This window comes from Lepidochelys kempii, chromosome 24 (genome assembly GCF_965140265.1).
Source record: "Lepidochelys kempii isolate rLepKem1 chromosome 24, rLepKem1.hap2, whole genome shotgun sequence".
Taxonomy (NCBI): domain Eukaryota; kingdom Metazoa; phylum Chordata; order Testudines; family Cheloniidae; genus Lepidochelys; species Lepidochelys kempii.
In genome coordinates, this window is record NC_133279.1 from 4,588,365 (window position 1) to 4,601,969 (window position 13,605).

General features: G+C 52.6%; 1 protein-coding gene across 2 annotated transcripts in view; it reads right to left on the minus strand.

The window, feature by feature from the left end:
• Window positions 1–2,487: 2,487 nt before the first annotated feature.
• Window positions 2,488–13,605, minus strand: part of IQGAP3 (IQ motif containing GTPase activating protein 3) — a 37,896-nt gene continuing 26,778 nt past the window's right edge. For both annotated transcript variants that reach the window (XM_073323024.1, XM_073323025.1), the window contains 12 exons: window positions 13,377–13,517; window positions 12,116–12,200; window positions 11,438–11,670; window positions 8,641–8,773; window positions 8,053–8,155; window positions 7,163–7,310; window positions 6,762–6,849; window positions 5,546–5,758; window positions 4,769–4,935; window positions 4,232–4,333; window positions 3,587–3,695; window positions 2,488–2,601 (listed from right to left, as the gene is read on the minus strand). In XM_073323024.1, coding sequence (XP_073179125.1) covers window positions 2,488–2,601; window positions 3,587–3,695; window positions 4,232–4,333; window positions 4,769–4,935; window positions 5,546–5,758; window positions 6,762–6,849; window positions 7,163–7,310; window positions 8,053–8,155; window positions 8,641–8,773; window positions 11,438–11,670; window positions 12,116–12,200; window positions 13,377–13,517 — 1,636 coding nt within the window. The remainder of the gene's footprint in view (window positions 2,602–3,586; window positions 3,696–4,231; window positions 4,334–4,768; window positions 4,936–5,545; window positions 5,759–6,761; window positions 6,850–7,162; window positions 7,311–8,052; window positions 8,156–8,640; window positions 8,774–11,437; window positions 11,671–12,115; window positions 12,201–13,376; window positions 13,518–13,605) is intronic.

The following is a 13,605-nucleotide window of genomic DNA, read 5'->3' on the forward strand; positions in this document are numbered from 1 at the left end:
GAAACTGGCACATCCAAGCTCACTCAGCTGGTCCATGGCAGCGCTGTGGATAGAACCCCAGTCTCCTGGCTCCCAGGGCACTGAATCACACTGCCTTAGCTACAGTGATGTCGTCACTGCAGACTCAGGTTACGCCTCTCGAGCTACGCCTAGCCTCACTCCAGTGTGGCTGCTCACACTTAAGTTACACTCAAGTTGCACAAAGCAACTGCGGTAGCCGACGAGCCGTGCTAACTCAAGCGACAGCTGCTGAGCCAGCCAAGCTGAGTTAAAGGGGGTGAGTGCGTGTGTGTGGACGGAATTTGAGCTAGGGACAGAACTCAAGTTAGAACTCGAGTTCCCTCTGCAGTGAAGACGAGCCCCATGAAGCGTCCCGCCCACCCGTGACGCCATCTTATAAACACAAGTAATTTCAAGCATTCACGGGCTTGTTCTGTTGCCTGACTATACCAGGCACTTGTAAGCGTTCTCAGAACATGCCTTGGAATAGGCAGTGCGGTGTTACTGGTACTAGGGTGGCAAGTTTCATTAGTGTCTTAATAGGGTTCTAAAAGTTATTTAGAAGAAAAATTCAGAGTCAATAAGGTTGTAAGAAAGAGAGGGGCTTTGTAGTACCGGCATCAGCAAGCCTCGCCCCTGCTCCCACAAACACATGCTCAGCTTCAAGCACTGACTCATGCTACTGGCACGTTTGATTGAAAACTCTTGGGGGCAGGGGCGGTCTTTGTGTTCTGTGTTTTGACAGCGCCTAGCGCCACGGAGTGCTGGGCCACGGCTGGGGTGCGTAGACGTTCCCCCCCGCTTCAAATCCATAACAGCGCTCGTACTTAAACACGTGCGTGAGCGTCTCGCAAGACCGAGGTCCTGGTTTGTACTTCCCATCCCCTTGGGATTATTCATTCTAGAGTCGCCTGTCAGATGTTAACCACTCGCTTTTACCCTCCTTCCTATCCTTCAAAGATGGAGAATGATTTCCCCCACCCCTCTATTCCTTCCATTTGCCAGACCACCCAGAGAACATGAAGATTTAAACCAAAAAACAAAACAAAAAAAACCAACCAATCACACCATCATGGTCTTCCCTAATTTTGACATGCCCATGCCCCCCTCCCCTAAACTTTATGACAGATTGCAATGGGTGAGCCAGTCTGGCCAGGGCTCCAGGGTGAGCTGAGCTATTTTGATCCATTTTTCCCCATTGGAACCCCTTGGAGGCTTTTAAATGAAGTTAGTTGCCTTAATTAGGTTTCAGCTTCTCTATATTGCACACTGGTTTATTATTGTAGGGCTGCCAATGGCTCCCAGGCAGCCCACACACTGTGTTTATTATTGTAGGGTGGCTAACACTGGTGTGTTTATGGGATTTTTCTTCTTCTATGAGCAGTCTAATTCTGACTGAGAAAACAGAGGTAGCCAGGGTTTTTTTGCTGGGGTAGGGGAAAATAATTACAATAAATGTATTTTAAAAAAAAAATGTAAAAGACCAGGTCTGCAGCCTACAAACCTTCAGTGTCCTTAAACAGCCACCAGCAGAGTGACCCGAGAGAACTAAACTCAGAACTCAAACATCTAAAAATACTAGTTTAAAAAAAGGGTTAAATATACATTAAAAAGCCAGAGACTGGTAACTCCCCCCCCCCACACACACAGGTACCACGCCTTGTGATGAGTGATCCGATACCAGCTATTCAACTAGCCCTGACCCTGATTTGCTGCTGTTCAGCAGAGACCCTGCATGGGAAAGGACCCATGCGTGGTATGTGGGTTATTTGCACGCATCGGTGCAGACCAAGAGCTCTCACACCAGCTCTGTCGCTGGTGTCACCCACGGTGGGGGTGAGGTGTGAAAAAATTTCCAACCTCACGCTCCTGTGGCTGAGAAGGGATGAGCCAGAGCTCAGCAACTGGATGCTTAAAAAGTCTCAGCCTAGTTAAAAAAAAAAACACGCAAAATAAAACCAACTATCGCCTTGTTCATAGGAAGTGGGCGGCAGCTCTGAGTAATAGTGTTTCCTATCTAGTCAAAGCAGCAGCATGGATAAGGCACCAAGGAATCAGAACCTGGGGCACCGGCTCGATTGCCGCAAAGGGACTGCAGATCAGGCATAAGCCCCCCAGCTGCAGGGGGGCAGGCAGATGGGGCAGACATGCACACCAATCATCCTAGACCACTGCAAAGCCCCCTAGGGACCATTGCAACAAAAAGGGAAACTGTAAGGGGTGCTCTACCCTATGCCAGGGCATGCGCCAGCCCCTGAATAGCCCCCCCACCCCCGTGTGTATGCTGGGATCTAGATTTAACCCCCAAGGCAACAAGATGCAGCTTGAGTGTACCAGTTCTGGGCAGGAGAGAATTAACAGCAATGCCTCTAGTGCTGTAGTTTTCCCCTCTCCTTGGCAAGGTACCATTCAGAAGCCGGATTCTGGCCCTGAAGTCTCTTTGGCAGGTTCCCTCCCCCTCCCCCCTCGTCCCATTCCCCCCCCCAGCTACTTCCTGAAGAACTTCTTGTTGAGGAGAAAAATGAGCAGGTTGACGTTGACTTTGGCCTTGTCGAACAGCTTCATGACGGCCACACCTTCGTACTGCAGCTGCAGCAGGTCCTGGGAGGGAGAAAGCGCCACTGGGGACAGGTCTTTGGTAGCACCCGAGCCAACGCCCCTGGTAGTCAAGGGAGAATCTTTCCCTCGACTTCCAGCTCTGGAGCCTGCCCTCAGCTCCTTCCGAGCGAGAGCTGCTGCTGGTGCATCATGCTGGGATTCTATTGCCAGAGGCATCCCAAATTCCCTGAGCACCGGATGAACGTTCAGTCTCCCAACACCCCCGCCAGTGGTAGGGATTATCCCCCGTTTTACAGATGGGGAAACTGAGGCAGGGGGGAAGCAACATACACAGCAAGTCAGTGACAAAGCTGGGAATATGGAATCCAGGAGTCCTGCCCCACCCCGCTCAAACCACTAGATCACACTCCCTTCCAGAGCTGGGAATATAGAACACAGGAATCTTCTCAACCAATTCCCTACTCCAAACACTCTTCCTCCACAGAGGTGTTTACTCTAGTATAAATTAAGGATTCTAGGTAGATATCTTATCAGCCTCACCATCCAGAACACCCCTGGCTGTGCTCCCACTAGGGAGGTTAAAGCTAACTGATTGCTGGGTTTACATTCCTGGGGATACTGAGGCCCAGTGGAGAAGGTACTTCCCTTAGATTATGGAGCAAGCTGGCTGCGCTGTCAAGAAAAGAACCTAGGGAGATTTCAGGTCTCCTGCTCCAAGCACCAGACTGCTCTCCCCTATCAGGAGCCAAACCCTAGCTTCTGTTCCTGGCTCGGGAAGGGAGTGCGGTCTAGTGGGTAGAGCACGTGGCCTAAGCCAGGACTCCTGGGTTCTATCTAGTCCCCTGCTCCAACCAACCATTACATAGACTCCTAAGGGTTAATGTCATGCATGCCTCTTGGATGCCAAGAGTTAAATGTAGCTGTGTCACCTCATTGGTGCACTGACTCCACCTCCCTTCGTCTGGGCTGCTGTAGGCTCCACACTGAAGCATCCCCACCCGCGAAGGAGCCAGGGCTGCTTCCCTACCTGATAGTGAAGCTGGAACTTCTCCATGTCGATCCCCATAAATCTGGCCTTCACCTGGAACTTGCCGGCTTCCCCGCACGGAACGATGTCGAAAATCACATTCCGGAACCTGGAAGGGGAGAGCGTCAAATGAGGGCAACGGAAAGGCCGAGATCAGCCGCGTCAGGATGCCTGGGTTCTAGTCCTGTCCTGGAAGGGCAGTGTTGCCTAATGGTTACAGCGGGGGGGGGGGAGGGGTTGGGAATCAGGACGCCTGGGTTCTAGTCCCACCCTCTGCCGCTGCTCAGCTCTGTAGCCTTCACTCTGTCTGCTTCCTGTTGTACAGTAGGCGATTCTCTGCTTCACAAGGAGTATATTCCAACCACCAGACTCGGAGGAAGAAAGCACCTGAGATTCTCCCAATTGCTCAATTTTTGGCCAGCTCGAATAATCTTCCCTCTTACACTGCCCTGCCCGAGGCCCCTCTAGGGTTCAAAAGGAGTTTCACAACCTGTACGGCCTCTAGGCTGAGACAGTCAGCGAAGGGGAAGTGAGGGGAGCCAGGCTGAGATGACCTGGTCTTATCACACAGGCAGCTAACTGAGTGGCTGTTGGACTGGGGCAGCTTTCAGACCGGAGCAGCACCGTGGCGGTGAGGCTACTTACTGGCCGACAGGCAGGTCTTCTATCTCAAGCAATACGCCCTTCTCAAAGAGCCGTGCCGCCGTGTAATGCAGCGACTGCTGCTTCTTGCTCTTCCCATTGAGCCTTAAAAGAAAAGGAATGCGGGGGGTCGGGGGGGGCTGAAATGAAGCCACGCAGCTGCCTGCCTGGTACGCGATAAATGCAGCGAGTCGCTCTACACGGACTCGTTCGAGTCACAGATCTGGGCCTATGAGTCTGATCTCTCATGAAGCCAGAGGGGTTTCCAGATTAAAGGGATGCAGGGGAGAAGGCTCTTGAGCCAAGAGAGGAAGTAAGTGCTGCATGAACAGAGGAGGCCAACTAGCAAGAAGGCTCATGTGGTTAACTAAAGAGGGATGTAATGCTGCATACAGAGTGGAGAAGAATTCCTTCCTGACCCCTGGGTGCTGATCAGCTCATGCCCTGAAGCATGACATTCAGTTACCCTCTGCGCAGGATCGTAAGCATTGGCGGTTACAGCTTTGAGCTCTTTTCCGGCCCATACATAGCCCAACGTACTTGCTGCTGGCAGCCAGGTTGTCCAGACATGTCCGGATGTACTGATTGTAATAGTCGATTTGCTCCTCATAAAACGAGGTCTTGGAGTGGAGGCCGTGGAGGGTCTGCCGCAGTTTCACTAGCTCCCCCTTGCGGTGCTGCCGGTAACGCCTCTGATTGCGAATATCCTGGAGCATGGGCAGGGATGAAGAAAAAAAAAAAAAAAAACAGCTGGAAAACCCCTTGCCTGGACCCAGTTTACTGAAGTGAGAACCACAGCGGACTGCAAGCTGAAACGCCAGTTGGATTCTGGAAACAAGACAAGGACCACAGGGCTTAAAGCATCGAATTCTCTTTTGAGCACTTAGAGGAATGCTCGAGTGGCCGGGCTCTGGCCCGGTGAACAATTCCCTTCGGCCCCCGAACGCATCTGCTCCCTCCAGCAGTAGCTGCCCCCGGTAGCTCTGTTGTGCAGATCAGTATCTAACGTGAACTCCATTACGGTCACATCCAAGCACTGCACAATCATTAGTGTCTTTATGCTCATCCAAGGTCACGCAGGGGAGTCTATGCCAAAGTAAGGACTTGAGCCACGCTGTCTGCTGGAGCCCTCTGCTGTCTGTCTGGCCACCCAAGTGCTTAATTTGGCCCCCCTCTGAACTGAACCCTTCAAACATCAATGGGCTCTATGCATCCAGCACCTTTGGCTTATCCTGTTATTGTCCCAGCTGAGCCTGTTCCTAACCCCTGGCCTTCTCCTAGGTTCTCTAAGCCGGGGTAGGCTGCAAGGGGTGCTACCTTGGCCATCTCGTTGATGATCTCCTGGTACTGATTGGCCGAGTCCACCACCCCCAGGCTCTCCAAGCGCCGCAGGTTCCGGATGACCTTCCGCTTCTTCTCTTCCATGGAGAGCTGGCTGTTGCTAGCCAGGGAGCGGTTGCGTTTCAACCTGTCTGGGGTCTGGGCCTCACACAGGGCCCGCCGGCGCATCTGGTGGTGATGGAAGGCTTCCTAGAGAGAGAGATGGAACATTTCTTCCATCAGCATGGCACCTGTGGCAGCATCCCCGGAAGCAGGTTTCAAGACTTGGAGGCCATGGGGAGAGCATAGGGAGTCAGCTCCCTGCAACCACACACGAGCCTCAGGCCAGACAGAAATAGGTCTCCTCCCTGAGCAGTGAACTCTGGCTTCTCAGATTGGGTGGGGCACAGGTGGGCTGAAGGAATCAACCATGCTCCCACGCCAGGGTGCGCTTGTAACAGGCTGGCCTGCCCCTTTCAAAGGCCAAGAGGCCACTGGCAGCCCCTGTGCCATAATTAGCTGCCTTCCAGCCTAAGGCAGGACTAACTGAGCTCAGGTGACAGCCTGATAAACAGCTGGGCCTCAGGAGAGGGCAGAGAACAAGTTGGGCTCCCGGGGAAGGCCCTGAAATAGGGTGTGAAAGAAGCAGGGGACTCGGCTCTATCCCAGAGCAGATAGGGAGCCCAGAAGGGACTGGAACACAGCCCAGAGGGTGGGCTGAAGAAGAACCTTTTGTTTGGACTTGTTACCCTGGAAGGGGTTAAGTTTTAGTTGGTGACTTGGCTGGAGGGCTAAGCCAGGGCATCCACTCCAGCTTGTGTGGGGAAGGCCGAAGGGGCCCACCTTGGAGGAGTAAATTTAGGCCAGGAGTGCCTGCAGCACCAGCATACACGACTAGCAGGAGGCGCTACGGGGCAGCCACACCTGTGGTATATGCTCCAGTTAAGCACCTCTCCTTTGCAATGATGTGTGCTTGCAGTGTACATGTCAGCCAGTAGATGGTCACTGTGTGCTGTAGCAAGCACCAGGCAGGGTGTTAGCCCCTGGTAAACAAAGGAAGCAAAGCTGGGATTCAAGCTGGGTGGAAAGCCTGTTTGTTATTTGTAGCAGTTGTCTTTAAACAAACACCTCCTGCTTAAGACAGGCTGCGATTCACCCAGCCTCCAATATCCCCCACTGCTGGCCAACCCCTCTCTGCTATTCTCCACCCTACCTGATCCTCTGATGCAGCTGTCTGTAAGATCTCCAAGAGGGAATCCCCCAGCTGGGCCTGGATCACGTCCACTAGCATCTGTTTGGTGCTAAAACAAAAGAAAAGCAGCACAAGTTACCCGTTTTGGTGGCTGCGGAGGAGAAGGATGGGTTGAGCTAGTTAGCTGCAAGTCGATGAGCCAAACAGTGGAAGATTTCCTTGCAGATGCCACTGTCAGGGCATTTAAACATATCAGAGCAAAGCAAGGAGCCCAGACCAGCCAAGATGGCCATTTACTGGCTTGGCTTCTGGAGTGTCAGAAAAGCTTCACTGAATCCTTGGGCCACAGGGTCCCTTTCAAAGGAGGACGTGCCACAGACTCGCTGGATGCTGGATTGCCACGTTCAGAGGGACGCACTCACCTCAGCAGCAAGCTCCTTGTATCTGCCTCCTCGCTACTGGCCTCCACCACATCGAACTTGTTGGCGAGGGTGAGCGAGACCTCCAGCTTGCCAAGCTGGGCCAGCGCTCGCTCGGGGCTGCCGTCACCTGGGTTCGGAGGGCTCTCACCTGCAAGGCCAAAGAAAGTCAGGAGTAGATACTCAGTCATTCATCAGGGGAGAGGGGTGATCAGAGCCAGAGGGGGGAGATCTGGGTTCCACATGGCACCCTGCCACCGGTGCGGACTGCTGTGTGTGGGGTAAATCACTCCGAGTCCCTCTGTGCTTCTGCTTGCAAGCTTGAGGCTTTGTCCCACTGAGTGGTACCTGGTGCCACCATATTCCTTGCTAATCAGTAATCCTCCCAGCTCAAAGGAGGAAAAGGAATAACCCTGACCATCATAGAAATAAGTAATGGACCCTCCCAACCCGATCAGAAGGATGGGAAACAAACGAACACGACAGCACTGCCCACCCGATGCAGTCGAAAACCCACAAAATGGGCTTTGAAAATCAGGGAGGAGATCGAACATATAAATAGGGTTCTCTTTGCATCTCCCCCCCCTTTCCCTCCGGATCTAAATGCACTCAGGTCACGTGGTCAAGCTTTTTCTTGCAACCATGAGGACTAGAAACTTGGTCTTCTAAAAAGACGGTGAGCTGAGGTTCTACCAGTCGCATGACTTCAGGGGTTGAGGCTTTAACAAAAACCCAAGGAGGGTTACTCGCCCAGCACAGTAAATTACTTGGCCCAGGTGAATGGAATGTAGCAAGGCTACTATCAGAGGGGATAACAGGCAATATGCGTTCACTTGAAAGAAGACATGCAGGGGAGGGTGTTCTTGAAAAACTTACAAGGGGTCTGCACGTACCTATCAGAGACTGGACAGTAGGCAGCTCATCAAGGTCTTCCAGAAGCTCATGCAAAGGGTCCTTGTGATCGGGCGAAATGGAGTCCTGATGCTCTAGTAACAGCTACATCACCAGAGGGAGAACACGAGCGAGGTGGAGAGCACAAAAAGGAATGGGATTAAAAACCATATTCCAGACAAGCAGCGCCCCACCATTATATAAACCAATGATACGGTCCAGCCTTGTCTGGAATACAGCATGCGCACTGGTCACCCCATGTCAAAAAGGATATTGCAGAAAGAGAGCGGTTCACAAAAGAGCTCGCTGAGATGCCTCAGCACCGTCCCGCCGCGGCAGGCAGGCAGCATGGCACGCAGCCACGGTCTCACTGAGCCCATGGGCAGGAGCAGAGCTGACCCGACCTGGGCGGGGAGCAAATGGGTTTGTTTTCTGACCCCACCCCAGCATTCGTCGCAGGCCCTGGCTGGGTTGCCGGGCTCTACTGTTGATCTGAGGGTCCAAGGTTTCAGCCCTTGAGCCCCCCTTCCCCTCCCGATTGCAGCAAAGGGTGTGAGGCAGACGCACAAATCCTTTCCGGACCCCTTCACCTTGTGGGTGTTAATGAGCTCCACTGCCGTGATGTAGATGACCGGCTTGGCCACAGCTACCATCTCCGAGTACTCATCCACATTAAACCTTTCTTCCGGCTCAGGGACGGAACAGGCAGCACTGATGAACTTCCTATGGGGAAATGGGGGGGTGGGGGAATAAAAGTGTCCCTTCTGTGACTGCTGAATCCAGTCCAGGATTTAGGGTGAGTAGGGAACAGGCTGCAGAACTAAAGAACCAGAGAGAACCACTGGGCCTGCCTGTGTCCAGCAGCCTCAGTAGAGAGAATGCCATTTAGATTCATCACAGCCCAGTCCTCGCTCTTCTGTATCCTCAGGGGAGTAAAGCAGGAGTGATACCGTAGGAAATTTCACTGCAATGCCTTATTGATCCAGTGACGGGAAGCAACAGCTGCTGAGCAAGCAACAGCTAATCCCAAAGCTACACTGTTTTTTGTATCTTCCTGCGGCCCAGGTCGCACTTCGAGACACGCTCCTGGGCTAGCTTGATCCCAGGCTGGCGAGTGCGGCGTTCCTGGCTGCAGGTTCTGCACCCGTCATGCTCTACGGTCCATTTGGCGGGGGGCGTACATTGCAATCGAAGGGTGCCTGCAGCAGACACACCCGAGCTCACGTGGCTCTAGCTAGCTCGAGTGAAAACAGCAGTGAAGCCCAGATAGCGTGAGTTGTACAAGTCCATCCGGGGTACACAGCAGAGTGGCTGCAGCTTTGCTGTTGTTACTCAAGCTAGCTCCGGACTGTCTTCGTGTGGTCTGATTGCAGCACCGTACGCCCTCGGCAAACACCCTTCACAGTTACAAACCCTTGCACTGCAGCGAACCCGGATTGCACCTTGAGCTCCTGCTGCTGGGCTCGAGGAGTCAGCCACCGCCGTCCCCCGCCCCACCTCCCCGCAGGACTCTTTCCCTAGAACAAACCCCTGGCTATAAGGGACGAATGGTTTGGATCCCCAGGGATTCGTTATAGCGAGGGTGTACTGTATCAGCTTACTGCCTATCTGCTCCTTCCTTTGGGTTTTTGTGATGCATTAGCTAGGGGCATGTGCTTTTGGGCACCCAAACAGGCTAGAACTCACCAAAGCAACGAGGCGTGAAAGGCAGCAGCATGGCTGCGTTACCATATCCTGCATCACCCTCTGCTGCCCCTTTAAGAACACACAGCTCCCACTTCTAGGTGCTCTTCTTGCAAAGTGCCGTCTTCCCTCAGCCCCCCACTGGAGTCTGAGCACCTCACAGGATCGGGCCCCTTCAAGCAAATCCCAGAGATTTGACACTCTTTGGGGCAGGGACGGTCGTTTTGTTCTGTGTCTGTGCAACACCTGGCAATGTGGGTGCTTTTTCAGGACTGAGACCCCCAAGAGACACTATAAATAGGAAATCAACCCTGATGACCCTGGTCAATAATCGGGCCTCAGCCTGGGACTGGAGCCCGGTGCTGCTCCCCATACAGCTAGACCCTCTGCCGTTTTAATTCTGCTCTGCAAACTACCGCATTAGCCAAGTCCATCAGCTGTCCCCCGAGAACAAGGTGGAGAAGCAAACACATGCATTCTTCTAAGTGCCTAAAAGGTTTTTAATTATGGACTAATTTATTCACTGGGGCCGACAGGAGTGCCAGGAATGCTGTTTAATCATTGCACATTCGTTTTCACTCTGATCTGCTTATTGAATCCTGATGTACCAAAGGGGCACATGCTAATTACTCTCAACTGTTGCCAAATGCTAGAAATGACAGAGGGCTGGGGAGGGAGAGGGGGAGGTGGAAGAGTTGCATGGAACCCCCCCAGACTAGTGTGGATACAGTTACCAGTATAAAGGAGCGTATACTGGATAGTCACCCAGGTTTGGGGAACTAACATAAGTTATGCTGATCTAAGCACAGCAGAACCTCAGAGTTACGACCACCAGAGTTACAAACTGGCCAGTCAACCACACACTTTATTTGGTCTTGAAAGGATACAATCAGGCAACAGCATAGACTCCAAAAAAGCAAACACCGTACAGTGCTGTGTTAAACTACTAAAAAAATAAAGGGGAAGCAGCATTTTTCCTCTGCATAGTAAAGTTGCAAAGCTGTACTAAGTCAATGTTTAGTTGTAAACTTTTGAAAGAGCACCCATCACGTTTTGTTCCGAGTTACAAACATTCCCGAGGTGTTCGTAACCCTGAGGTTCTACTGTACAGTCATTCTGGTATAACAGAGTCCACACTATGGTTTTACTGGTGTAGCTAGATCAGTTGCTTAAAAAAGAAAAAAATCACTCCCCTAATTATGATTACTTATTTGTATTGTCAAAGTGCCTGGGAGCCTGTGCCATGGAGCAGGACCCCATGGTTCTACCGGCTGTAAAAACACATAACAAAGGGACAGTCCTGGCCAGTTTTTAAGTGTAGATCCTCTTTTCCACCCAGGTCCCTAGCTAAGAAGTGAGCTGCCCTCAAAACTCAATTAAGCTTTGCTGTTACCCCCTCCCCCCCTTTGCAGCAGCATTAGCAAAAGGAAGTCTGGCCTTGTGGTTGAGACCTTAGCCTGGAATTTAAGAGACCTAGATTCTGGTCCCAGCGCTGCCACGGACTCCCTGCAGGAGACTCGGCAAGTCACCTTGTCTCTCTGGACCTCAGTTTCCCCATTTGCAAAAGAGGGATGAACAACACCTCATGTCAGCCTTGTTTGTTTCAATTAAGCTCTTTAGGAGATAGGAGCAGTCTCACTACATGTACGTACAGTGCCTAGCGCAATGGGACCATGGCTACAACCGCCATCGCATGGCACCAACCTGAACTTAGAGTGGGTTTCTTCCAGGTACTGGTTCACCACCCGCAGGTGGCTGTTTTCCCCCTCGAACATCTTATTGGCCGCCGCGTGCTGCAGGATCTTGGCAATGGAGCCCAGGTTGCGCCGGTGCTCAGGGTGCAGGGCCACGCCAGCAGAGATATCCACGATATCGAAGCCGTCCGGTGCCACCACGGCCGGGTTCATGAACCGGTAATAAAGCAGGTTCCCGACAATCTAGGGGGCAGCAAGCAGAGAAAGGGAAATATTACTACTGATGATGCCTAGCTCTTACGTGGCTCTAGCTTTGTCTGGTCGCAGCCTAAATCTTTGTTCCAGGCTATAACACACTGGTAGTTTACTGTACAGCTTTACAGTACGGGGCCCGTGAAACACAGTTCAGAAGTTCTGATTGCAACCCACAGTGGGCAGCAGTGCCCATGCACTAGCCAGCTCATTACACTAGGATTATCCCTCTTAAACCGATGGGGAAATGGAAGCACAGAGCAGGCATGTGACTTGGAATAACTGGAATCCAGATCCACTAGGCCACACTGCCTCTCTGACAGGATGCCGGTGGGGAGGGCAGGAGAGCTATCCAACGCCTCTCCAGACTCGATGTTCAGAGGCAGCCAGCTGCAGCTGCCGTCACCTTGCCTAGCTCTCCGCGTTCTCTACGCACCTTGCAGATCTCCTCCTCACCGGCGTCTGGGAATTTCTCAGCCAGGGATGTCTTCAGGACTTTGGCCACGTAGCGCATCCCGTAGCTAAGAGAAATCAGAGAAGAGGCTCATTACATGGGCAGAGGTCAGCCAGCAGGCTTAGAGTCACATACGCCAAGGCCAGAGCCCGTTAACAATCATCTAGACTGGTCTCCTACACAACCTCTCCCAAGGGTTCCTGAATCCAGCCCAGGACAGCAGATCTATGGGAAAGAGATACAGTCTTGAGATGCTGGGAGAAATCCACTGCATCCATAGCCCAGTTGTTCTAATGGCCAATTACCCTCCCTATTAAAAATCTGCTCCTTAATCATTATAAGCCCATTGGTGTCTTTGTTCTGTGTTTGTGCAGCACCGAGCACCGTGGGGTCCTGGGCCGTGACTGTGGCTCCCTGGCACTGCAACAAAAACAGCGACTTGGTACAAGTGACGTCTCCACTGCCAACAAAGCCCAAGCCAGGCTCGACTTTCCCTGGGCCACCTTGCCTAAATGACAGTGTAAGCTCTTTGGGGGCGTCTTCCTGTACGTGAGGCCAGCCTGTGGTGCCATAGGCCAGCCTGCGAGCCTCTCTGAGACCTCTCAAAGCCCTCTGCTCTCTCTTAGGTAATCTCCATGGCACCACTCTCCTGCGTATGGAGGTGCAGAGTATTACCCAGATTATTATCTCCATTTTACAAATTGGAAGGGGAGGGAGGGAAACTGAGGCACGACTTGCCCAAGGTCAGGCAAGGAGGAAGCCCAGGTCTTTCAACTCCCAGTCCCACATTTTAACTGCTAGATCCCACTCCCTCTCCATTACCGGTATCTGAACTGCAGAAAGGAGAGTTGCACTCCAGGAAAGGCAAGCGAGTCAGAACAGACCCACACCCTACTTCTGGATCAGCGAGTAGGCACCTGCAGCAGGAGACGCCTCCCACAAGACTCGCTAGATGCATTTTTCCTTGAAAGCACCTTTGGCATTCATTAAGCTAGCATGAAGAGTCCTGCCTGACCCCTCTCCTCTACAGGTCTGAGCGCTCCATGGAGGAAGGTTGGGACTGTCATCCCTGCTTTACACATGGGGAAACTGAGGCACAGAGCAGGGACATGACTTGCTCCAGGTCATACAGCAAGTCAGGGGCTGAGAGTAAAACCCAGATCTTTTAGCTCCCAGCCCAGTACCCTTTCAATTAGGCCACTCTGCCTCACTGACTGTAACAGACAGGCCCAGGGCTACCTACGGAATTTTGTCCACGGAAGAGGTGATGGCAGAGAGGAACTTGTCTGTCACTGCCAGGAGGTTGCGGATAGAGATGTCCAGGCGACGCTGAACCTCGGGGTGGCTCAGGGCCTGGTCGGGGCTAACATCATATGGGAGCTTGCTGTGGACAGAAGAAAGACATCCTTAAGCATCAGCACGGGGCAAGCCAACGTGGCCTCTGTGGCACGGCTAGGCGTGGGCCAGGCCTG